The sequence below is a fragment of the Mauremys mutica genome, chromosome 5 (genome assembly GCF_020497125.1).
Source record: "Mauremys mutica isolate MM-2020 ecotype Southern chromosome 5, ASM2049712v1, whole genome shotgun sequence".
NCBI lineage: Eukaryota > Metazoa > Chordata > Testudines > Geoemydidae > Mauremys > Mauremys mutica.
In genome coordinates this window covers 113,755,949-113,780,973 of record NC_059076.1, presented here as the reverse complement: position 1 = coordinate 113,780,973, position 25,025 = coordinate 113,755,949, and the positions used below count along the sequence as shown (strand labels likewise).

General features: G+C 41.6%; 1 protein-coding gene across 4 annotated transcripts in view; it reads right to left on the bottom strand.

Annotated features, from left to right (window-relative positions):
• The window catches only part of TAPT1 (transmembrane anterior posterior transformation 1), a 117,420-nt gene that overhangs the window by 31,616 nt on the left and 60,779 nt on the right, over positions 1 to 25,025 (bottom strand). For all 4 annotated transcript variants that reach the window (XM_045018845.1, XM_045018846.1, XM_045018847.1 and 1 more), the window contains 5 exons: positions 24,444 to 24,579; positions 22,305 to 22,402; positions 21,942 to 22,011; positions 8,822 to 8,902; positions 7,758 to 7,867 (listed from right to left, as the gene is read on the bottom strand). In XM_045018845.1, the coding sequence (XP_044874780.1) occupies positions 7,758 to 7,867; positions 8,822 to 8,902; positions 21,942 to 22,011; positions 22,305 to 22,402; positions 24,444 to 24,579 (495 nt within the window). The remainder of the gene's footprint in view (positions 1 to 7,757; positions 7,868 to 8,821; positions 8,903 to 21,941; positions 22,012 to 22,304; positions 22,403 to 24,443; positions 24,580 to 25,025) is intronic.

Here is a 25,025-nt window from a genome sequence, read left to right as displayed (position 1 = left end):
TACATTTATTTAACAGTTTAAATTAGAAGCTGCATGAAAGCATTAGACTCAAGTGAAACAAATAACTGAACTTGTAATCATATGCTGACCTAGTGATTCCATAAAATGTTATATTAGGCAGCTGGGAAGGAAAACAGGAAAGCTACTTAGACAATATTTTCAGATACTAAGGAAAACATAGCTATTTTAAGGGTAAAGGGACTGACCACCTGCTACTCCAGTAAATTTCAATTAAGACTGCATGTGCTCAGCACCTCTGAAAATTAGGCGCAATGGCTATAAATCTTTAGAATCTACATGTAATATGGTAAAGGACTGTGTTAAATAATAAACCTTGCAGGACGGTCTATAACTGATTCAGCACATTGAAACATATTTCTGGCTATCATTTCATTATTCCTGTTTTCTGTACTTTTTACATGAAAGTAGGGCATGCATAAATGCCTCTGGCATAAGGGAGCTTATTAAGTGCATCTATTAAACTTGTTTCTACACCATATACTGTAGTTACTTTAGGAAGTTTTGACCTCGTTTCTTTGAAAGGGGATTTAGGTAGTGAGAAGAAAATGCTAATACATCTCTCAAATTTACAAAGGGCACTTGAGTCCACACATCAGTTTCTAAGGGTTTGTCTACACTTTAAATGATACAGCAACACAACTGCACTGCTGTAGTGCTTCAGTGTAGACACTACTTATACTGACGGGAAGGATTCTCTCATCAGAATAGGTAATCCATCTCCCCAATAGGCAGTAGGCTGGGTGGACAGAAGAGAAGGTTACTCACCCTGTGCAGTAACTGCGGTTCTTCAAGATGGCTGTCCCTGTGGGTTCTCCACTTTAGGTGTCTTGATGCCTTGCACTTGTAATCAGAGATTTATGGTAGCAGTGCCCAGTTGAGCCGCGCATGCGCCGTAGCCGACTCATGCTGGTCTGAGCAGTTACATAGTAGTGTGGGGCCAACCATCCCCCTGTTCCTTCTCTACCTCAGAGAATTGGCCTGAAACTCTGAAGTAGAGGGATGGTAGTGGAGCACCCACAGGAAGAACATCAGTTATTGCACAGGGTGACTAACGTCGTCCTCTTTTTCGAGGAGTGTACCTGTGGGTGCTCCACTTTAGGTGACTGTTGAGCAGTGCCCATCAGTGGAGGAGCGGGATTTCGGAGTTGGTCTATTGATGGTGGATAATGCTTAAGTCCAAAGTGAGCATCTGATGCTGATTGTTGTTCTAAAGCATAATGTTTAGTGAAAGTATGGAGCGATGCCCAAGTAGCTGCTCTGCAAATGTCAGTGACAGGCTACAGATGCTGCCAGTGCTCTAGTGGAATGTGAGCGAACTTCCGGTGGAGGCTGTAAATTGCTGTTCTGGTAGTACAAATGGATACATCCAGATAGCCATTTGGATAGTCTGATTTTGAGACAGTTTGATCCATTGAGGAAAACAAATAGTCCAGGTGATTTTCTAAATGTTTTTGTTCTTTCAATGTAGAAAGCTAATGCTCTGTGAACATCCAGTGTCTGGAGTGAGGCCTCCGTCCCGCCCGCATGTGGCTTCAAACAAAATATAGGTAAGTAAATGAGTTGATTTAAATGAAAGGGGGAGGTGACTTTGGGTATGAACTTAGGATATGGTCCTAGGATTACTTTATATTTAAAGAATGTTGTATAAGGTGGGTGTGCCATTAAGGTACCTTATTCTCCCGCCCGTCTTGTGGATGTGATGGCAATGAGGAAATCCACCTTCATTGATAAGTGCAACAAAGAGGAAGTTGGAAGGGGTTCAAACAGTTTTCCCATGAGTCCGTGCAGAACAAGGTTGAGGTCCCACATGGGGGAGGGGGGGGGATGAGTGTTTTCAATGCCTTTAAGGAAGCATTTAATCATCAGGTGAGCAAATATAGTGACCCTGTCCATCTTGCCATGGAAGGAGGTAACAGCAGCCAAGTGTACGCTGATAGACTTAAAAATTTGGGGCTATCCACAAGCTCCAGTATATAGTTGAGGATCCTCGGTAGGGGGGACAACTGTAGTAAGATCTGTTTGTCTTGGCACAATGTTCAGAATCGTTTCCACTTACGGATATATATTTTTTTGTATTTAAGTCTCCGATTGTTCAGTAATATATCTTTTACTTCCTCAGAACAGGCCTTCTCGACCCCCGTCAGCCATGGAGTAACCAGGACTTAAGGTGGTGTACTGCAAGGTTGGGGTGACGGACGTGTCCCACATCTTGTGATAGAAGGTGAGGTACTAAGGGAAGGGTTAGAGGTGCTTTCACTGTCATCTGATGCAGTTATGGGAACCACATTTGTCTGGACCATGTGGATACAATGAGAATGACCCTAGACTTTTCCTGCCCGATCTTGTGAATGACTCTGCTTAGAAGTACAGTTGGAGGAAATGCATACATCAGTGGCGCCTCCCGTTTTATGAGGAAAGTGTCGCCTAGGGAGTAGAGTCCCAATCTCACTCTGGAACAGTATTTTGGGCATTTGGCATTCTGAGCTGTTGCAAATAGATCTATGGTGGGGATCCCCCATAGTTTGAATATGAATTTGACAATTCCTCGATCCATCTCCCACTTGTGGGTTTGTGAAAAATCGCCACTGTTGTATTCTGACATCCTGGCAGATAGGATGCCGATATCTCTATGTTGTTGGTTATGCACCAATTACAAAGGTGTATTGTTTCTGTACATAGGAAGTATGACTGTGTTCCCCATTGGCGGTTTACATAAAACATGCATGCTATATTGTCCCTGAGGATCTTGATAGCATTGTTCTTGATTAAAGGAAGAAATTAGAGGGTTGCATGCATTTCGGACTGCCCTTAGCTCCAGTAAGTTTATGTGCAGGTTGGACTCTGCTGGGGACCAGTGGCCTTGGATTGTATTGTTGAGTAGATATGCCCCTATTAGGAAAGCATCTGTCATGATTGTCATGGTTGGAGTTCTTTGTTGGAAAGGGACTCCCTGAGCAGACATTCTTTGGTTGTGTCCACCATGTTAATGAGTCTTTTACTCTGCATGGCATTGTGAGGCATCTGTTGAGTGTGTGTCTTTGTGGTATATATACTGTTCGAAGCCAGGCCTGCAAACATCTCATGTGGAGTCTGGCATGTTTTACAACAAATGTTGTCGCTGACATATGCCCCAAGAGTTGTACACATGTTCCGGCAGATGTTTGTGGGCTGTCCATCATCGTTGAATTTAAGTTTACTAGAGTGAGGAAGCATTGTTGGGGTAACATTGCTGTTGCTTTGAGACAATCGAGGGAGGCTCCTATGAATTCTAACTTTTGGACAGGAACCAGTGTGGACTTTTGTGTGGCATTTATTGCTTCTTGCTGCGTTGGTGTCCTTATAAAGCAATCGTCTAAGTATGGAAATATCACTCCTTGTCTGCAGAGCTGAGCTGCAATGACAGCGAGAACCTTGGAAAAAAACCCTTGGGGCAGTGGAAAAGCCGAAGGGTAGTACTTTGTACTGGAAATGCTGTTTCCCTAGGGTGAATCTCAGGAATCTTCTGTGTGATCGGTGGATTGTAATATGAAAATAAGTGTTCTGAAGGTCGAGGGCCAAGAGCCAATCTTCCTTCTCTAATGCCAGAATTATTGTGGTTAGAGTCACCATTTTGAAACGTTGTTTTCTTACGAATTTGTTGAGTTTTCGTAAGTCCAGGATGGTCTCCACCCAGCAGTCTTTTTATGAGTTAGGAAAAAAATAATGTGTATAAAAACCTCTCTCCTTGAGTTGCACTGGTATGGGTTCCACAGTACCTACTTGGACAAGGTGGTTTATTTCCTGTTGTAACGGGTGCTCATAAGAGGGGTCCCTGAAGAGGGATGGGAAGAGGTGTGGGTAGGTGGGATAGAAGTAAAGGGGATGGAGTAACCCTTCTGGATAATCTCTAAAACCCATTTGTCTGTTGTGATGGTGTTCCAGACTGGGTAGTATGGTGAAGGGTGGTCTCTGAATGGGTGGCGGACTGTTTCTGATTCCGGAGTCAGAGAGTGTGGAGGTCTCAAGCCCTTGACCACACCTTCAAAAATGATTGTCTAGAGGTGGATGATTGAGACATTGAAGGCTGATCTTGGTTCTGTCAATGTCTATGCTGTCTTTGTTTAAGCAGTTGGTTGTACTGTCTTTGGGGCTGAGAGTGTGGAGTAGCCCAGAATCTCTGGTTGTAAAACCTGCCTTATTTTTGTTTGCAGGTACGTAGATGCCCAGGGTTTTTAAGGTCGCCCTGGAGTCCTTTAAGGTCTGTAAGGACACATCAGTTTTGTCAGCTAACAGTTTTTGACCCTCAAAGGGTAAGTTCTCAACCGTTGCCTGGACCTCCCTTGGGAATCCAGAAAGACGGAGCCAGGATGCACGGTGCATGATCACGGATGTGGCAATGGATCATGCTGCCATGTCTGCAGAGTCAAGGGAGTCCTGTAGGGCTGTCCTGGCGACGAGACATCCCTCAGAAATGTTTGCCTTATATCTTTCTTTTTTTTTTTTTTTTTTTAACCATCTGGCAAATTTTCAATAAATTATGACATTTTGGAGAACAGATTGTGTGTATATTTAGCCAGCAGGGCCACATAGTTAGCTTGTGGAACTGAAGTGTAGCTGAGGAATAGGCTTTCTACCCAAAAAAGTCTTGCCTTTTCCATTCCTTATCATATGGGGTCATTCAGGACTGGTTTTGTTTCCCTTTTTGATTGACTGCCTCCACCACTAAGGAGTTTGGAGTGGGGTGTGTAAATAAAAATTCAGCTTCTTTTGCTGGCACATAATATTTTTTGTCAGACCTCTTAACGCGAGGTGGGGCAGTAGCTGGAGTCTGCCAGATGATTTTCCCAGGCTCCATAATAGCATCATTTATTGCAGGGCTCTCTTTGCCAATGGGGATGCCTGGAGTATGTCCATGAGCTTAAGTTGGGTTTCTGGTAGCTGTGTAAATGGAACACCTAGGGATTAAGCAACCCTTCTGAAGAGGTTCTGAAAAGATTTGAAATCATCCCCCACAGTAGGGGGTAGTAGCATTTGGTTTCATCTGGTGATGAAGATGAGAGGTAAGCAGGTGGTGAAGTGTCATGTATGGCTATGTCCTCAGGTTCTTCAGTGTCTTCCTCTTGTGTTTCTGAGGGTGCCGGGACGGTTGGTGAAGGGGACCGGGCTATTCTGGACCTAGGCGGACTAGGGGGCCTGCAGTTTTGGTTGTCCATGGATTCCAGTATCACCAGTTAGGTGGGAATGATATGGGGGCGGTGCCCATGGGTGACTATACCATCCTCGTATCTCTACAGGTGGCGGGTTATGAGATGATCCTAGCTAGGGTGAGGAGTGTATATTACTGCATCATCCTCTTCTTCCTCATTAGTGGAGATAGGAGGGGCTGATCTGCAGGGAGTAGTCAGCTGGGTTAGTATTGATCTGGATGGGGTGCCCTTGGTGCCGAGTAGAGGAGATTCGGGCATTGAGGCCACTATCAGGTCTGCATGCCTCAGGAGTTGCTGCGGTCAGGGCCAGCTCCAACTTTTTTGCCACCCCAAGCACAAAAAACCAAAACAAAACGCCGCCCCACTGAACCAAAAACAACTCCCCGCCGAGTGCTGCCCGGCCGAACCAAAAAGAAAATCACCCCCTCCCCGAGCGCTGCCCCGCCGAACCAAAACCCGAACCAAAAACACCCTCCCCCCCCCCGAGCACCGCCCTGCCGAACCAAAAAGAAAATCAACACCTCCCCCCCCGGAGTGCCGAACCAAGATTGGCCACCCCTTATAAGGTGCCACCCCAAGCATGTGCTTGGTCGGCTGGTGCCTGGAGCCGGCCCTGGCTGCGGTACTGTGAGGTTCGGTGCTATAGATGGCATGGTGGACGGCCCAGGAGCATGATTTGAAACTGCTGGTGCCGAACATTTATAGCTGTGCAGCACAGGTACAGCAGGTGGCGCCATTGTACTGCTTGGGTAGAGAGCTTAGTGGATGCTGAGTTGGACCGTTTCACCTTAGTGTGTGAACCTCCATTCGAGCTTGCCCACATAGTGTCTTTAGCTTGTCGGGAACTCTTGGTGTCAGACGTTCCCAGTGCCTTGCAGTCCGGCTCTCTTGGTGCTGTCAGTACTGGGGCAGATTTTTCAGCTGGAGAGCACTTTCTTTTGGGCGACTCTTGGTGCAAGGATGTCTGCGACCACTTTTTTGTAGCCTTTCTAGGAGCAGGCTCCTTAGCAACAGGCTCCTGTTGTTGGAGCAGAGCTCCTGTCAGAGGCAGCCGCTGGCGACTGTTGGCCAGGGAGTGACTTGGACTCAGGGTTGGGGGCTGGCGGCTGACCTGAGGAATTTCTCCATCATGAGGAGCTTCACTTGGAGATCCCTGGCTTTTCTTGTCTTAGCTACCAGCTTTCTGCAGTGTGGGCACTTTTAAATAAATGTGTGTCTTGCTGAGGCAGCGGACACACTGAGCGTGGCCATCAGAAACTGGTATGGAGAATGTGCAAGTCAGGCAGCGTTTAAAACCAGCTGAGCGTGGCATGCCTGAGAGAGTTGGTCTCTTGGAGAAAAACAGGGGTAAACCCTGTTTGAGTCTAAGGCTGCAGGCCTGCTGGAGTGATGGGCGGATAGGGAAAGTAGACTGGAAAAAAATTTTTTTGGATGAAATTAAAGAAATTAGATAGGGGATAGGGAAGCTAACTATAACTAAGTTAACACTACCACGATGAATTATCTACTATAAATTTTTTCTGAAGTAAGAGAGGGTGCTGCTGATCACTCTGACTCAAGCCAAAGGCGGCAGAGGAGAAACTAGAGTATGGTTGCCTGTGCACCGCTATGTAACTGCTCGGAGCGGTGTGAGATGGCTACGGAGCATGTGTGGACCAACCGGGCACTGCTACCACAAATCTCCAATTACAAGCACGGGGCGTCAAGACACCTAAAGTGGAGCACCCACAAGGTCACTCCTCAAAGAAGAATTCTTTTGTCGACCTAGCAGCCTACACTACAGGTTAGATTGGCTTAAATACACCACTCAGAGGTGTGGATTTTTCACAATGCTGAGTGACGTATTTAAGCAGACAATTTTCTAGTGCAGACCAGGCCTAAGACAAATATAGCATATGTCTATATGTTATGTTAGCATACAACATAAAACAAATTTCATCTAGTACATTAAAGGTCTACATACTATATATGCCCCAAGAAATTACAGGAATGGTAAACCAACATTAACCTACTTTATATTCAGTGCTGCAGAGAAGAGAAAAAAATATTTCTGATCTCAGTTTCCATCTTTAAAAATACACAAACAGAAAGATTCAATAGTCTCACAGAGAAAAAGATTTTTCTAAAACATGAATTGTATCTCACAATCCATTTTGTTTAGAAAAATGTACATGCTCTGGGTGACTAAAGTAAAATATAAACATTACCTTTATGTTTTCTTGACCTAGCAACTGCCCCAAAAATGATCTGCAAATTATGTGAATTTTGGCTGTTACACAACAGTCTCAAGTTTAATTTATGGATCTGGAACTATGAATTTAGAAGCAAAGGTGTTTCAGGCACATTAAATTCATCCTCAGAAGTGCCTGTTAATAAGAAAATAACTACTGGAGTTTTAGGAAATGGCTTCTTTAACTTTAATAGCAAAAAACATAATCCACAACATTTTCTTCATTAGACTCAATCTTTTTCTACATTTTATAGCGGTCTTAAAAACAGAGCAAATCACAACTAGAGCAAACATGTTTAGAAGTCCAATAGTATACCTACATCTGCTGTAATGTCATTGAATTTTGTTATAAATGCATGTTTCACAATATCCACTGCAATTTCTGATGCAATGACCATGCAAACATCTGGAAACAACACCCAAAGGTGATCTGAAGGTTAAGAAAAAAATTAAAAATCAGTTATACTGTACAATTTGATCCAGAAGTAAAGAAAACTTGCAATTACTGCTTAGCACAGCAGTCAAACTTTCAAAGGTACAAAGCATTTTATATATCTCAGAAATGAATGGGTGACTTGCAGAGATGAATTCCCACCATAGTATCTACTCGGAGAATTACTTGTATTAGCATAGCATCCAAAGGCCCTAAGGAGGATCAGGCTCTGTTGTGCTAGACCCTGCACTGTAAGGCCTTATCTTCACTAGGATAAAAGGTATGTTTTTTAACATGTGCTAGCTATCATGTGTTAAAACTTAGTGTAGACAAAGCAGTTGCAGTTTAACATGTTATCTGATTTCGATAAATCCGTTGGCCAACATGCGTTAAAAACACCTTTTGTCCTAGAGAAAAAGGCACAGAATCAAGCCCTACATCACTAAATACATTTCCAACCTGCTACATTAGAACAAACATCAATGTTTATTTGAATTAAGCATTTAAAAAATAACAAAGTTTAATTAGTATGAAAATCAAGATGGAAACACATTTTCAGTCTTATACTTGGTTCCTTTCTTGCCAGCATAAGAAAATAACGACACTTTTCTAACAGGATTTCTTACCAGTAGATTCAAAAATATAAAAAATGTAACTCAAAACTTTGCAAAACACACCAATGTTTATTTACAGTGCAAGGGTATATGTTTCCATTGGAATCAATGGAATCACAATCCACAGAAAATGAAATAGTTAACAGATTATTCAGATCTTGTGATCTGAGGTCATAGGAGTCTGATTTTAAGAGTACTGCTCACTTTTTGACTTTCAGATTGCTGTGTTGAGCAAAGGGGTATGTATGATTGTCTTACATGTGTACCTGTAGTATTGTAATTACATACTAACAAGTATATAATTTAAAAATTACATATTTTTCAATAGCGTCATTACCTGGATTCCATGAGAACTGTTCCATATTTCTTAGACATACTATCAATAATAGCACATAGTTGGTGAATCTCTCCTTTATATCTGAAAAAAAAAATCAATTGCCAATTCCAAATAAAATATTTATCCGTATTATGGTAGTGCCATTGTACTAGGCACTGGTCACACAGTAAGAGCCAATATTTGCCCGAAATTGCTCAGATTCAGAAGGACAAAACACAGTTTGTCACTTCAAGTAATTTGCAACTCAAACTCCTGCTTTCTCTAGAGTAGGCAGAGATCAGCCATATCAAAGGAGTGATATGAACTCAGTGCTCCAGTGAAACTGAATGGCCTTAAGTGAATTGATTGCACCATATTTAAAAGATCTCTAGTAGTCTGTCCCGAAGCAGCATTAAAAGCAAGTTAGAGAAAGCTGTCAGTTCTGGTCTCATTAAGATAAAATATGGTGCAACAAAGGCAGTCAAAGCTTGATATTGAATCATTTGCCATGCCGGATCAGATTATGTGTCCTCTACTTTGGTAACCTGCCTATTGCAACAGTCAATAGTAATACATTATATGTAGCATCTAGAAACATAGTATGATAAGGCCAAGTTTATGAGGTCTTCTACTCAACGTGCTAGCACTTCTGTTTGGATATAACACAATAACTTTGGAACACTGAATCCAATCAATTCCAACACTTCAGCAAAATTTGCTAAGCATCAGTGGGCAGAACCCTACTGATTTTGGTGAAAGAAAAAAATCGGGACAAACAGAAGGGGGAAAATGGATGACACATGGAGACCCTGGAACACATCTGGTTAGCAGAGAACTGCTTCAACTGCCTCTGTAATGATCCATAGATCAGAGAACTGGTTGATGGCAGCCATTATCACATTCCAGCCTAATACCCCTCATTTCAGCTCTCCCTAGCTTGCCAATAAAGTTTCAAAATACTCACACCCTGAAGGAGAGAGAAGCATGGTGAGGTAGAAAGGGGAGGGGGAATGGAGAGGTATGGTGGAAGGGAATGCACACAGAACTCCTGGCATGGGGGACATGGGGACACACACAGAGCCTCTGGTATGGGGGAAGAATTGGGGACAGAGGGAAGTGGGGCTACACACAGCCCCTGGCATGGGGATACTGGAGGACACAGAATCCCTTTCATAGGAGAGAGAGAGAGAGAGTTAGAAGGGGTTGTAACGAGTCCCTGAAATAGAGATGGAAGGGATGGGGCTTGTGGGGGAATGGAGTTATGCAAGAAGCCATTGGTGTGTACAATGATCTTGGCCCACAGAAGTAAAAAAGGGTGCAAACGCCTAGTTTCTAAACTGCTTGACTGAAGAGACGATTCCAGTTAAGACTAGGTAAAAAGCATACTTTTTATGTACAGTTCAATATACCAGGTATTATAGCAGGACCAGCATCTAAATGATGTAAGTTTTTCCAAGGATAATTCTACAAGAAGCTTAGGGATAACCAGGCACCATTAGGTTTCGTGTGCATTCTGATGTACTTTGGCTTATATCTGATATGACAATTATCAGCACCACAAAAATGATCATGCAGTTTTCACGCGACCATTCAATACTCTCTCTTACTGAGCAAAAAAATTATGAAATCCTTTGCTCTCTGTCTTGTATGTTGCATAGGAACATTAGATCAATATGTAATATTTCCTTAAAATGTAACATTGCAAAAAACGATACCCAAGACTCCACCATTGATATTACGAAAATATATGAAAACGGTGAAGGCAAAAATTCCAAAATTTGAGAAAGCATTCTAAAGTATGGATCCTCAATTAAACTTGAAGTGGCCACAACAGGTCCCATACTCCCTCCCCCGATCCAAACTCCGTTCAATATGCGATGGTTCCCCAAACCATGTGTTAGGGACACAGGAGAAGAGGTAGAGGGTGATCCTAAAGATCTGCTATTTTTGTTGTTCTTGCAGGTGGACACTATCCCACTTTCTGTCCCTCCCTGAGTTCTTCCTCTGCTCAAGGTGCCTTCTCTTCTTATCCTTTCCCTCTTAACTGCCATAACTGTTGAAGGGACAAGATGGGTAAGGTAATATCTTTTACTGGACCAACTTCTGGTGGTGAGAGAGACAAGCTTTTGAGCTTACACAGAGCTCTTCAGGTCTGGGAAATGAAGGCCATGTCTACACTATAAAATTAAGCAGACTTAACTTATGTCGGCATACAACTGCCACAGTAATCACATCGCTTGCGTGTGTCTACACTTTACTCCTTGTGTCTTCAGTGTGTATCCTCACCAGGAGTGCTTTTATTGATTGTACCGTTGGTGTGGGACTTTGTGGGATAGTGCCTGAAAGCCAGTAACAAACAAACAATGAGGTGTCTACATTGACACTGCATCAACCTAGACACTACGCTGCTCATGGAGGTAGAGTTATTAAGTCGGCATAGTGGGGCAGTTACGTTGGTCAAGTGAAATTTTAATTGTAGATGTTTCCTTAGTTGAGTCAACATAAGCTGCCTTGCATCAACCTAACTCTGGAGTGTAGATCAGATCTCAATCAAATAGATCTATTTGGGAAGTTCCCCAGAGCAGGAAGCTGGACTTGTCAATATCCAGAAATAGAGACCACTCATGGTGATTGAAGAAAGTCCTACTCAGTCAACCCACCCATGTTTTCTGCATCCCTGGAAGGTAAGCAACTCAGATGAACGGGTTATGCAAAAGATCTGGAGGCAGATTGCCACCTGTCAGAGCTGTCTCGAGTGTGCCCCTCTCTGTCTGTTTATGTAAAACATGGTTGCAAAGCTGTTTGTTAGAAGCAGCAAGCTCTTTCTTGCTTTATGTTGGAGGAAGGCTGAACAGATCTTAACTCTGATATTTCTGAGAGTCATTAGATCCTGAGGTGCCCAGAGACCATCAGTCTGCAGGGACCCTCCAACTTAGGTCTGATGCATCTGTAACTAAAATGGAGAGCTGGTGGGGAGGAGAGGGGTAAAGTTACTTGACACAAGACTTGAAGGGGTTAAGGTGGCTAGGTAGGCCAATTAAATGCCCAGGCTTCCCCTGGAGGAGGAGCAAAGGGTTAACAATTAATCAGATGAGGCTCAGCTGGATGGGAACAGGAGGGGACTGTAGAAAGCCCAGGAGCTGAGAGCAGCTGGGGGGCTGCAGAGAAGTAGTCTGCAGTCACTCCCTGGGAAAAGGGAGGTGTGTTTGGGTCTATAGAAGCAAGTACCCTACAGTTACTACCTGGTAGGAGGGAGTTTGGGCTGGCAAATGCAGAAAAGTAGGAATGGCTCCAGGGAAAGACATCAAGGGACAGGATAGGGCAGACCTTGGCTGCTAATGAAAGGGCCCAAGTTGGAACCCAGAGCAGAGGGTGGGTCCAGGTTCACCTACCAGCCACTGGGGAAGCGGCACAGACCAATTAGTGGAGCGTGGACTGCTTGGGACAGTTTCATACCCGGAAGGTGGAAACATGCAGTGACCCGGCCTGAGGGCCAAGTCATGAAGAAGGAGCACCTAGAGTTGCAGAGATGGGTAGAAAGACCCCCATAGGGGATACAGCACCTGGAAGGAGCTAATCACCAGAGCAGCCAGAAAGCAGCGCCCTATTGATGAATGGATCCCCATGACATGGGAACTCCCCCCCACACACACAGGTTCAGAGAGTCCACCAATCCAGGAATGATAAAACTGACATTGGCACCCAAATCACCTTGTCCAGATGATTTCAACTTGAGATGTATACAGATGCTAACCATGCAAGAAGCTTTCTAAGGTGTAGCTTGGTGTGTTGAACGACATAAGTCAATGTTGCCATGTCACTCAGGATGCAGAGGAAGACCTAGTGGGTGGAGGAATGACCCACAGTGCCCAGAATGGCCACTGATATTGGGCTGGGACACAACTTTTGTTGGGCCATTGCCCCTTAGGAGGAGGGGCAAGCCAGTGTTGAGATTGCAGCACTGCACATGTTCCCAAGTCTCTGATGGAGGGCATGTCCTCTGTCTTGGATGAGACACAGACAAATGTACCTCTGAGTCTGAAGATGAAGCACCTGAAATGTCTGACATTGGGGGTGGGGGACAGAACCAGTCAATCAGGGACTGGTATCCTAAGCCCTAGGAAGGAGGTATTGGGGTAACCAGCAGAGGCTTTCCCTTAGACTGCACCAGCCTTTGCAGAGGCTTGGTAGCTAATGGCACTGAGTTAGGAGCCACAGGCACTGGTACCAACTGTGAACCTTCTTGCACCACCAAGGGTATTGGCACCGAGAAGCTAAGTCTTTTGAGGCTGCATACGCCTCCAGGGTAGATGGGAGTGGCAGTGGCTAGTGGCTTTGTCTCAGAGACCTTTCAGGGGACACCCTCGATGGACATGGCATAGGCTTGGGAGGTAGCAATAGTTTCTTTTTAGGTGAAGATTGCTCCAGCGAGAGACTCACCCCAGCCTCTGCCTTGACTAGGCTTAGGCACAGACATGACCAGGTCTGGTACCAAGCTTGAGGAAGGTCTAAGCCTTTTCTTCAGTATCAGCGAGTGGGACCAGAGACATCTTTGGTGCGCTCTGCCCCGAGGATGATGTATTTAGGGCGCTCTAATAGGGGCCAAAATGCTGCCTCCATGAGTAGACACTTGAGCCTTCTGCTGTTCTTCTTTGAGCAGAGCTCAAAACCCTTGCAGATCTGACATATCACTGATATAGGAGTCCCCTCAACACTTTAAACAGGCTGGGTGTGGGTCACTGACAAGCTTGTGTTTAGTGCAAGTTCAGCAAGACTTAAACCCTGGTGAGCCTGGCATCGCTCCAGTACGGAGAAATTAAACACGGTCCAAAAGACCTATGACAAAAACTAGCTAAACTAATTCCTAACAATAAGAAGCTATATACACAAAGGAGGGAAGCATTTACAATAACTAGTCTAAGATCTTTCCGACAACTGTCAATGGAGGAAGAAGGAACTGAGGAGTGTGGGGGGCAACTCCACCCTCTTATGCGAGTACACAGCAGCGTATGGCAACAGAGGGAGCTGGAGCCAACCTGCTGGGTACCGCTGAGTGAAAAAGTTCTCCAATAATTGTGCCCAAGGTGAGCAGAAAAAAGAAAAGAATCTCTGAACCAGCCATCAATATGAAAATGGGACTGAAACCTCCAGCCACAACAAAGCACTCTGGCCCAGCTGTAACTGGTCTAAGGAAAGAAAGGGGCATGAAGCCCAGATGGCATGGACAATGCTGGAGGGTCCAAAGTCCACTGGCAGTCAGTGCCTCAGAGGAAGTCACCTTACAACTTTTTTTTTTTTTTAAATAGAAAGTTATATTTTAAATAAAACACAGATACTATTAAAAACGATATGGTGGAGGATAAGAGGATGATGGTGAGATGGCCTTGCATCAAGCTGGGACTAATGCTGATGATCCATTGGTTGAGGTTTCATGGCAATTAATTTGCTCAATGTGGTTAGAAACGAACTGAACTTTAGAAAACTAGAGTATAGCTTGAGGAGTAGTTTGAGCTACGGTAGTTCCCATCAGGCTTGAGCGCAGATGCACAGATCCAAGAGTGGCATTCTAGTCAGATGAGTATCTTTAGAGAATACACTCCCAAGATGTATCAAGCAAGCAGGAGGCAAATCATTGGAATCCTACATCAGAAAACAAACAAACAAAAAACAAAACATGCATGTTAAAGTGAAGGCACAGAAAGTGGTATTCAAAGCATCAAAAGCAACTGATAAGTCAAGAGGGATAAGAATAGATGCAAGACCTTTGGAGTTTGCTCTAAGCAAGTCATTAAAAACTAGTGAAGGCTGTCTCATTAGAATGAGAACAAAAACCAGCTCAGAGAGGATCAAGAACAGAATGTTGAGTGAGGTAAGGAAGCATGTGACAATTAGCAGCCATTCCAAGATATTTTAAAAGAATGAACAAAATGGGGGGGGGGGCGGCAACTGGAACAGAGAGTAGGATTAGAAGAAAGGTATTTTAAAAATAAAAACACAAAGGAGAGAATTAGCTTTTGGAAATGGAAATTCAGAAGCCCAAGGTATACTCCTGAGGGGCACTCTGCATCAAAAATATTAAAAATTCTGGGCCAAAAAAATAATTATGCGCACAGTATTGCAAAATTCTGCAAATTTTATTTGTCAAATAAATGTGGAGGCTCCAGGATGGCAGCGGAAGCACAAGCCATTGGCTGCACAGAGTTGGGAGATCACTATGCAGCTCCCACCGCGACACGAATTCAGTGGGGAGGCTGCCCCCAACCCTGACATAGCACAAGGCCTGAGCGTGCCCCAGAAACACCCCAGCTCTATTCTTCCCTTCTTCTGTTTCTCTGTCCTCATCATAACTTGCACGTAAATATCTTGTGATGCTGGCTATAACAGTGCCATACGAACGCCTGTTTTCACTTTCAGATGACATTATAAACAAGAAGAGGGCAGCATTGTCTCCTGCAAATGTAAATAAACTTGTTTATCTGAGTGATTGGCTGTACTGGAAGTAGGACTGAGTGGACTTTCTAGCTCTAAAGTTTTACAATGTTTTATTTTTGAATGCAGGGTTTTTTTGTACATAATTCTACATCTGTAATTTCAACTTTCATGATAAAGAAATTGCACTACAGTACTTAAGGCAATTAAAAATACTATTTCTTTTGTTTTTTACAATGTAAATATTTGTAATAAAAAATAAATAAAGTGAGCACTGTACACTGTGTATTCTGTGTTGTAATCAAAATATTTGAAAAGGTAGAAAACATCCAAATATATTCAAATAAATGGTTTTCTATTATTGTTTAACAGTGGGATTGATCACAATTTTTTAATCGCTTGACAGCCCCAGTTTTTATATACAATATTTCTATATCCATCTTAAAGGTCCTTTAGGATCAAAGTAGTCTTCTGAGATTTGTTAGCCATGTTGTTTAAGCCATGTTGGCTCCAGGAGACAAGATGCATGCACCTGAAGAAGAACTCTATGTAAGATTAAAAGCTTTTCTGTCACCAACAGAAATTGGTCCAAAGGTATTATCTCACCTGCCTTGTCTCTCTCCTCTTGACATGGTCAACAAAGATTTGAAATATAAGACATTAACAGGTCACGTCTCTGGGGAAGAGATACTGACTCTAAATGTTGTAACTGAAATACAGTTGCACATCTGTATTGAAGCCTAGATGAGGTAATATAAACGATGTTAATGAACACACCACTTTTTCTACTCAAGGCTGTTATAAAGAGCTAGAAAGGACTGGAGCTTCTAGAGAACATGGGACACAGTCTTTTCAGCAAACCTGTTTGTTGGGTCAAGAAAGAAAAGTGTTGCTAATTATGGAAAATCTTCAGGCATTTAACCAAATTGTTCTGGAACTAGGTTTAAAGTCGGCATTTTGCAATGTATAATTTAGTAATGTTTGGACGCAACATTCATTTTGTACCCCGTTCAGTAGAACTTTAGCATTATGGACACCAGAGTTACGAACTGACCGTCAACCACACACTTCACATACTTCCAGTTCCAAATGATCAGGCAGCAGTAGAGACCAAAAAAAAAAAGGGGGGGGGCCTTAGTGACGACGCCACTTACACTGATGGGAGAACTTCATCCGTCGGTGAAGGTACTCCACCTCCCTGAGAGGCAGTAGCCCTTCCGTCAACATAGCCCTGTATACATTGGGGGTTAGGTCAGTATAACGCTGCCGCTCAGGGGTGTGAATTCCACACCCCCAAGCAATGTAGTTATACTGATATAAGTTACTAGCATAGATCAAGCCTAGGAACTTACATTGGTATAGCTACGTCTCTCAGGCATGTGAAAAATCCACATGCCTGAGGGCAAGTCTACACTTAAAGCACTGCATTGGCGCAGCAGTAGAGCTTTAACGAACACACAAAGTGTAGTTAAGCCACACATACATACCCCCAGAGGTGGTAGCTATGTCGGCGGGAGAGCTTCTCCCGCTAACATAGTGCTATTTACACGGTGGGTTCAGTCAGTATAACTATGTCGCTCAGGGGTGGGGATTTTTCACACCCCTGAGCGATGCAGTTATACCAGTATAGGTCTGTAGTATAGACCAGACCTGACAGACATAGCTATACCGACCTAACCCCCAGAGTAGACAGCTACAGCCACTCAGGGAGGTGGATTACTTATGCAGACATGAGAACTCCTCCCGTTGGCACAGGCAGTGTCTACACTGAAACACTGCAGCTATGCTGCTGTAGCATTTTAAGTATAGACATACCCATTGGTGTTTTAATGCTTTGGTGATACAAGTCAGAATTTCCACAGTAAGCTAACACAAAATATGCCACTGTTTCACTGCATGCAATTGAAGCTATCGAACCACAAGTGGAAAGAGGCTAATACCAAATATACGAACAATCTTACAAACTGATTTGCCAGCCAGTATTTGCAAATTGCAGTGATTAATTTAGTGCTATCTATACTGTTGGAAAAGTATTATGGTACATCTGAAATTCTAAACACATGGAAAGCTTAGAAAACTTGCTTTTTTCCTCTTTTTAGGCATACAATATGTGGTGATTCGTTAAAGTTCTATGAATCATTTCAGGAAAAGTTAGCTATCAATTTGAAGAGAATAAACTCACTTGTTTTGTGCACTCCTGCATGCACTCATCTGTTTCTATACCCATCTGGCATAATGCATGGCCTCACTTCACCCCATGGCTAGGAGCGAAACTTGACATTGCCATTACAGATCATTGCTAACAGTGCCCAACAATAAAATAGAAGAAATAAATGAGAAATGGTTGATAATCACAGCCCCTAATCTATTTTAAGTAGAACTCAACTAACTTAAAAACCATGATTGGGACCCTGAAAATCATAAGACCAAACAAAAACCGGAGCTGGGTGAATATTGCAAATATTTTCTGAGTATTCACTCAAGTTTGAGAGAATTTGTTTTGGCCGTGCTCAGACCCGTTTTTATGTTCATTTTGTGAACATTCCAGTAATCCAGTTTTACTTGCACAAAGACTCGCATTAAGCAGATTTTAATTACACATCACATTTCACTCTTTAAAGTTGATATTTAAAATTGGCCACCAGAAATGATCACCACTAGTACTGGATAAGAGTTCCTTCCAACATGGCTGAAGAGTATCAATTTTTTGGCTTTCATAGACTTCTAATATAAAAGACAAGTTTAATATAATAGGATAATTATTTAAATTTATCATTTTATTATTCTACTATGTTTACTCATGTATCACCTCTTATCCAAGAATTTAAAGACCATGAAAACATTAATTCTCTCAACATTAACTGAAGTAGTATCACACCGATTTTCCAGAGGGATAAAGTCACTGAAGCAGACACAAATCTTGTTCAGAGACAAAAAGCAAGTAACTGGCTGACCTAAGAACCCAATCACCTGCACTAGACATATTCCCCTCCAGAAGTGAAGATTGTGACAGAGCTGTGATCTTAGTGTCTCACATACACAAGTCAGATATTCAAATGATGAAGCAGTTTGCTAAAATCTAACTCTTGGAACACTTCAAATTATCCGTTTTACGTAAAGTTTTACACTTAATCATTGGTTTAGTTTCTTTACTAAAGTCTGATTTAAAGGAAAGTATCTTCTTCATTTAAAAGCTGAGAGTGTCAAAGAGCAAATTAAAGCTTTTTATTTAATGTGTGTGTGATGTTGCCGTCTATATGGTTTTATAAAAATATGCTAATGACTGAATATACTGTAACTGGAATATGCTTCATGCAAAAGGTCTCTTGTAAGGTAGCATTACAAAGCTTATAATCTACTGAGTGTGATCATCCTATAAATGTACCACTCTTGTATCTGAAACTAGAAATATGAAATATAACTCTGAGGGCCTACTGTAATTATGCAAAGTGTGGGCCATTAATGGTGGTTTGGAATCTTGATGACTCCCATTAACCAGGACAACTGTCTGAAGATGGCTGTGGTCTTCCTGTATATGTGAAGTCTTCTTGTATGTGTGTGTGCTGGCAAGTGGGCAATGAAGTCTTGCAGTGACATGTGATCATGTCACCTGAACTAGAATCCATCTTTAACCTGGTGTCTTTCCATTGAGAAGGAGGGGCTGGGAACCCAGAGAGGGACAAAGGATTCCCACTTTATGCAAAAGATATATAAAGGAGTGGAACAGAACAAAGGGAGGAACCATCATGAGGAATCCCCAATCTGCCACCTGAGCTGGAAAAAGAGCTATACCAGGGGAAAGAATTGTGGCCAGGCCTGGAAGGTGTCCAGTCTGGGGGAAAAAAAAAAACCTTACTGAAGCATCTCTGAGGGTGAGATTATCTGTATTCAGTTTGATTAGACATAGATTTGTGCGTTTAATAAGTAAAAAGTTATTTTATTAAATACTGAAAGTGGGATTTAAGTGGTTCCAAGTAGTAACAGACAGAACAAAGTTACCAAGCAAAATAAAATTAATTAACTCAGAATATTAGGGGGAGGGATAGCTCAGTGGTTTGAACATTGGCCTGCTAAACCCAGGGTTGTGAGTTCAATCCTTGAGGGGGCCACTTAGGGATCTGGGGCAAAAATCAGTACTTGGTCCTGCTAGTGAAGGCAGGGGGCTGGACTTGATGACCTTTCAGGGTCCCTTCCAGTTCTATGAGATAGGTATAGGTATGTATTAATACCTGGGGGAGCAAACAACTGTGCATCTCTCTCTATCAGTGTTATAGAGGGCAAACGATTTATGAGTTTACCCTGTATAAGCTTTATACAGGGTAAAATAGATTTATTTGGGATTAGACCTCATTGGGAGTTGGGCATCTGAGTGTTAAAGACAGGAACACTTCTGTTAGCTGCTTTCAGGTAAACCTAAAGCTTTGGGGCAAGTAATTCAGACCCTGGGTCTTTGTTGGAGCAGACGGACGTGTCTGGCTCAGCAAGACAGGGTGCTGGGGCCCCGAGCTGGCAAGGAAGGCAGAGGTAGAAGCAGTCTTGGCACATCAGCTGGCAGCTCCCAAGAGGGGTTCTGTGATCTAACCCGTCACAGTGTGATTGTGTGTGTTGGTGTCACTAGGCATAAATCTAGGTAACTCGGGAGGATGGCTTTGGGCCTATGTGAACCAAAGCACCTTTATGTAAAGTGCTTTTGTTAGCCTTACTAAACTTTTGTAACCTCTTATGTTATGTGCTGACTACTGGCAGCTGCAAGGCTGCTTGGTACTAGATGCAGCCAATACTAAATAAGATAGGTGGAAAGCAGATGCTGTAATTAAAGTTATATGCATGAGAACGTAGCCCCCATGGTGGGAAAGTACAGATAACTGTTCACAGAAGAGGTACTAACGAGCTAAAGTGGTTTTTGCCAAGTATGATTTAACCTGCTTAGTGTAATTGCTACTTGCATGATGTATTTGCTATAGAAAAACAGATGGGAGGGGGAAGAAGGAGGAGGAGTGTGGGGGGTGATGGGAATGCTTAGCTGAAGTTATGTATAAAGAGAGGAAAACCGCTTGTATCTGTGTGCAGGATTTGAGATTGCTATGTCTCCCTTGCACCTTATTTGGGCTCAAATAAACTTGGTTTGCTTCTCCACCCTGGTGTGTTAATTAGTGCGGCACACACCGGGCAACGAACCCCCACTGTTGCTGTCCTCGGCCCTCTGTGCCGGCAACATGTGCATCTGTGCACTCATATGTAATTTTTAATTTTAATGCTTGCCTATCACATATGCATGTAATGAAGAACTGATTACAGTTCTACAGGGGAGGGATAGCTCAGTGGTTTGAGCATTGGCCTGCTAAACCCAGAGTTGTGAGTTCAATCCTTGAGGGGGCCACTTAGGGATCTGGGGCAAAAATTGGTCCTGCTAGTGAAGGCAGGGGGCTGGACTCAACGACCTTTCAAGGTCCCTTCCAGTTCTAGGAGATTGGTATATCTCCTATTATTATTATTATTATTATTATAAACAAAAGATTCTTTTTTCTAAGGTTAATGCACTGCACCTGTATGAGGAGATACCAGGAATAAAGAGCCCTTAGCACCACTTCAACATCATACTATATCTCAAAGCATCAAAAAAACATTTTTCCTAACTAGGTACTGAAATTAATACGAAAATTTCTACTGGCCACCTGAAATATTATGACAAAAGTACTTAAGTCAAAGGATAGTTGAGACTTCTCTTCCCGGGACAATCTTTCTAATCTAGAGTGTTTCCAAATTTCAATACATTCAGCAACATAATCATGAATACCAGATATACAGTTGTGTTCTTTAAGGGCTTGTCTATACAGTGTGTTAGTTTGCACTAGAGGGGTATAAATTAGTGTACACTAGCATGTCGTGTACTAACTGGTCTGAGTTGACCTTGCTGGTTTACACTAAAAATTCTATTGAGCGTTTGAAATAGGACTACATTAACATCCAGTAGGAAACTTTTAGTGTGCATTAGCAGGGTCTACACAGGTCAATTGGTGAGCAACATACTAGTGTGCACTAGAATTTACATCCCTCTAGCATGGACTAACATACCACATAGACAAGACCTAAACCTCTTGTGGTCTTAATTTTATCTAACGTGCAGATCTATGGTTCTTTCTGACATGCTCTAAAAACTACCATGATTTCATAATATACTCTCTCAAAGTACATTTATTTCTACATTGTTTGCTTACCAAAATAAAACATGATATTGTGATATGCACATAAGCCCCAGTGATCGCTAACATAGCAAAGATGCCAGAATACTTGCTAACAAGGCACATATTAAGTGATATTTAATAATATAGTGGTCTACCAGAGGTTTCTGAAATTGGCAATAAACTTAAATGGTATTTGAGTAGGTTAAATGTGTGAATTTTGAGAGTGTATTTAAGTAGACAGACAATGCATAGACAGATTCCTGGCATATTTAGATACTAAAGTGCAAACAGTTATTTATGCAAATAAATGTTCCTAAAACTGAATTCTTGGTTTAGTCCTATTAAACAAAGCAGTAATGAGGTGATCTGGAATTCAGGGCTACATTAACAGAAATACAGAGTGCTCAATAGCTACTTCAAAATAATAGCTGTTATATCAATACCATAAACATAATGGAAGACTATACTTGAAATAACAACAAATTTTGAATTAGCAATATTTTTCTGACCTATGTAAATATACATACCACTGTTTGACATTTGAAAAAGATTGTTCTTCTCAAACTTCTTGAAAACACTTCCTTTTATTTCAACGAACTGTAATTTTAAACACAAACAGCTTCATTACAGATTATCCATGTGCTATGGAATGTTAAATTTTTTTTTAATTGCAAGTCAAAGATAATCAAACACTTAAATTTATTCAGATGCTATGTTTAGGATAACTGAGGGTATATATTAAATTATGAAGTTATACTACTCTCTAAGCATTACAAATTTGTCCTGTGGAACAATGATGCTAAAATGCACTGTGTCACTTGTTCATCTCTTTCATTTACGAGCATTTGCTTATTACTCTGAGGTAAAAATCAAATTTACTTCATACTTACATTATTAGACATCATGATGGTAAGCAGTGACTTGTTGTGGGAGTTGAAGGCTACATTAAGTGTTGTTGCTTGGACCATTATAAGAATAGCATGCAAGACTGAAAATAGCAGTGTTAAAGAAAATGACATTTGAAAAGTACATTTCTGTATTGTATTATATTAGCATCATCCAAAACTTTGAAAAAAATTCAGACAAAGATCTTATTTTGTCCTCAAAATTAATAGAAAATACAAAAATATTTCATGCATCATTGAAAAATTAATTAGTGGAGTAGATTAGTAGTTATATAGTACTTGCGGAGGTAAAATTCTCATTGACTTCAATGGGGCCAGGATTTCATCAGTGTGTTGATATGATTTTTTACATGAGCACTGTAACAAGATTCTAAGTTACAGCAATTTCTTATGCTCTAACCTGTGAGTTTCAGAACTGCTTATATTTCCACAGCATGCTTGTAATATACCACAGCGTTTTACAACATTAATCACATAGTATTAAGTTAAGGCACTGAAGTCCTCTACTAGGCAGCTCATTCTACTCTGATAGAAACAGCATTCTTTTGCAGGTCATGTTCCAGGCTGCATCAAGGTTTCCTGTTTTGAAAGAGCCCAATGTCATCACGTAAGAGAAATGTTAATATAGCCTGAAAGTACTTGAGATGATGGAGTCCGAGTGTGTAACAACTACATTGCACACTGTAACTGGCATGTAGTAATTCTAGATCTATCATTACTGCTGCTGGTTTCTGTACCTCTTGTTGATCTAGGTTAGGGACACCACATCTTGTCAGTCTCAGAGAAAAAATGTCACCAGAAGAGCTGCCACAAAAGCAGGCCAGTGAAATACCAGAAGCAGTAAGAAATTTAAGTCTAATAATAAAGCAATGAGGAAAAATAAGCAGGAGGGGGCTCCCCTTATTTTCATATGCCTCCTTCCCTCCCCAAGAAACATTCCAGGAAAAGCTCTCTAAGTATAAGGATAGTTAAGCACTTAAATAGGCTTCCAAGGTTGGTTGGGGAACCTCCATCACCAGAGGTTTTTAAGAACAGGTTAGGCAAACACCTGTCAGGGACAGTCTGGGTATACGTGGTCCTGCCTCTGTGCAGAGGAATGGACTAGAAGACTTCTCGAGATCCCTTCCAGACCTTCATTTCTATGGCTCTATGATTCTTTCCTCTCTGGAAGTTGAGCAGGAGATTGTAATGGGCCCATAGAATTCAATAGGGAAAAATGCATGGCTAAGTGGCAGACAACACTGCACTTAATTATTTTTGAAGAGACAAACATCTATTGCCCTCTTCTCCCAATTCATCATATATCAACAAACGGAAGTCTAGCAACCCATTTGCATGCAATAAGAAAATCTTCTGCCTTGATTTACTTAACATGACAAAGAAATAAGAACCACTCCCATTGTTTATTGACATTAGAAATCACTACCATAAAGAATATATGAATTTCTGCCTTATAAAGTTTCTTGCTTCTATAACCCAATTTGAAAGTCAAGAAGATTGACAGACAAGCTTCGCTGAAGGGCACCTCAAGCCAACCTCCTCAGTTAAAGAACAACTCTGTGTTGCATGGTGCAACATCAGGAGAAATACAATATATGAGTGTATTTAATCTAGTGACAAAATAGAAAAAAAAACCTAGAGCTGGAGGAGGGAAGCAAAAATAATTGTTAGTTATATTTTTTCAAACAAATATTTTCAAATTAGGAGGGCAATTATGCTGTACCGAAGATAGTAAAAGTGCGGTTTTAAAAACCTCTTGTGAGAAAATACTTAAGTGTAAGCACAATCAATATTCATTCAGAGTCCATTTGTTTCCATTTGCTCCACTTTTGGTGTTAGCAAGATCATCAATTGCTGCATGAGAAATACAACCCTTAACTCACATCTTGGCAGGTTAAAAGTGTTTCAAGTCACTTTTAAAAAATGAAGTACTGTAAATCTTATTCTGAAAATGAATGTGAACATGTAATTTCAGGCAAGCCCAGAAACATATTCAAATAATTTTACACAATTCTGTTTTAAAATTATTCTTATTTTAATTTACTGAGAAACTCTTTAATCTAATGTACAACAAGCTAAAGAAAATTGTTGCAATTAATTCTGACAAAAAGCAAAGAAGGATACAGACATAAAGCACTGCCATGAAAAAGTGAGGAATCACACCTATATGAGCTCTTTTTCTCTCCTTAGGTTCAGTAGCTGTCCAATAAAGGGCATCCAAAATATCTTGCCCAAAAGAGGAAAACAGGCGATCGGCCACCTAAAGAGAGAGACCTTTTAATATTTTAAAACAGTGCTTCTCCTATTAAAATAAGACATTTTAATACATTGCAATAGTTAAAGCTCAACCCACAAAAAGGGCCTTAGAGGCTCAATTTTTTTCATATAATTTTCCTTTTTTGGATATATCATTCCACTGCGAAGTTTTCCCAATACTATGTTACAGTTGCCTTGTTCATATTCCTAAATGGTCTACTCTTCCCTAACTCCACCATCTCTCTCTTTCACAGGACTTCCTCAGGCACTGGACACCTACTTGATAAGTACAAAGTAATGCACGTTGGAAAAAATAATCCCAAGTATAAATACAAAATGATGGGGTCTAAATTAGCTGTTACCACTCAAGAAAGATCTTGGGAGACATCATGGCAGTCAAAAAAGCAAAACATTAGGAACCATTAGGAAAGGGAAACATAAAACAGAAAA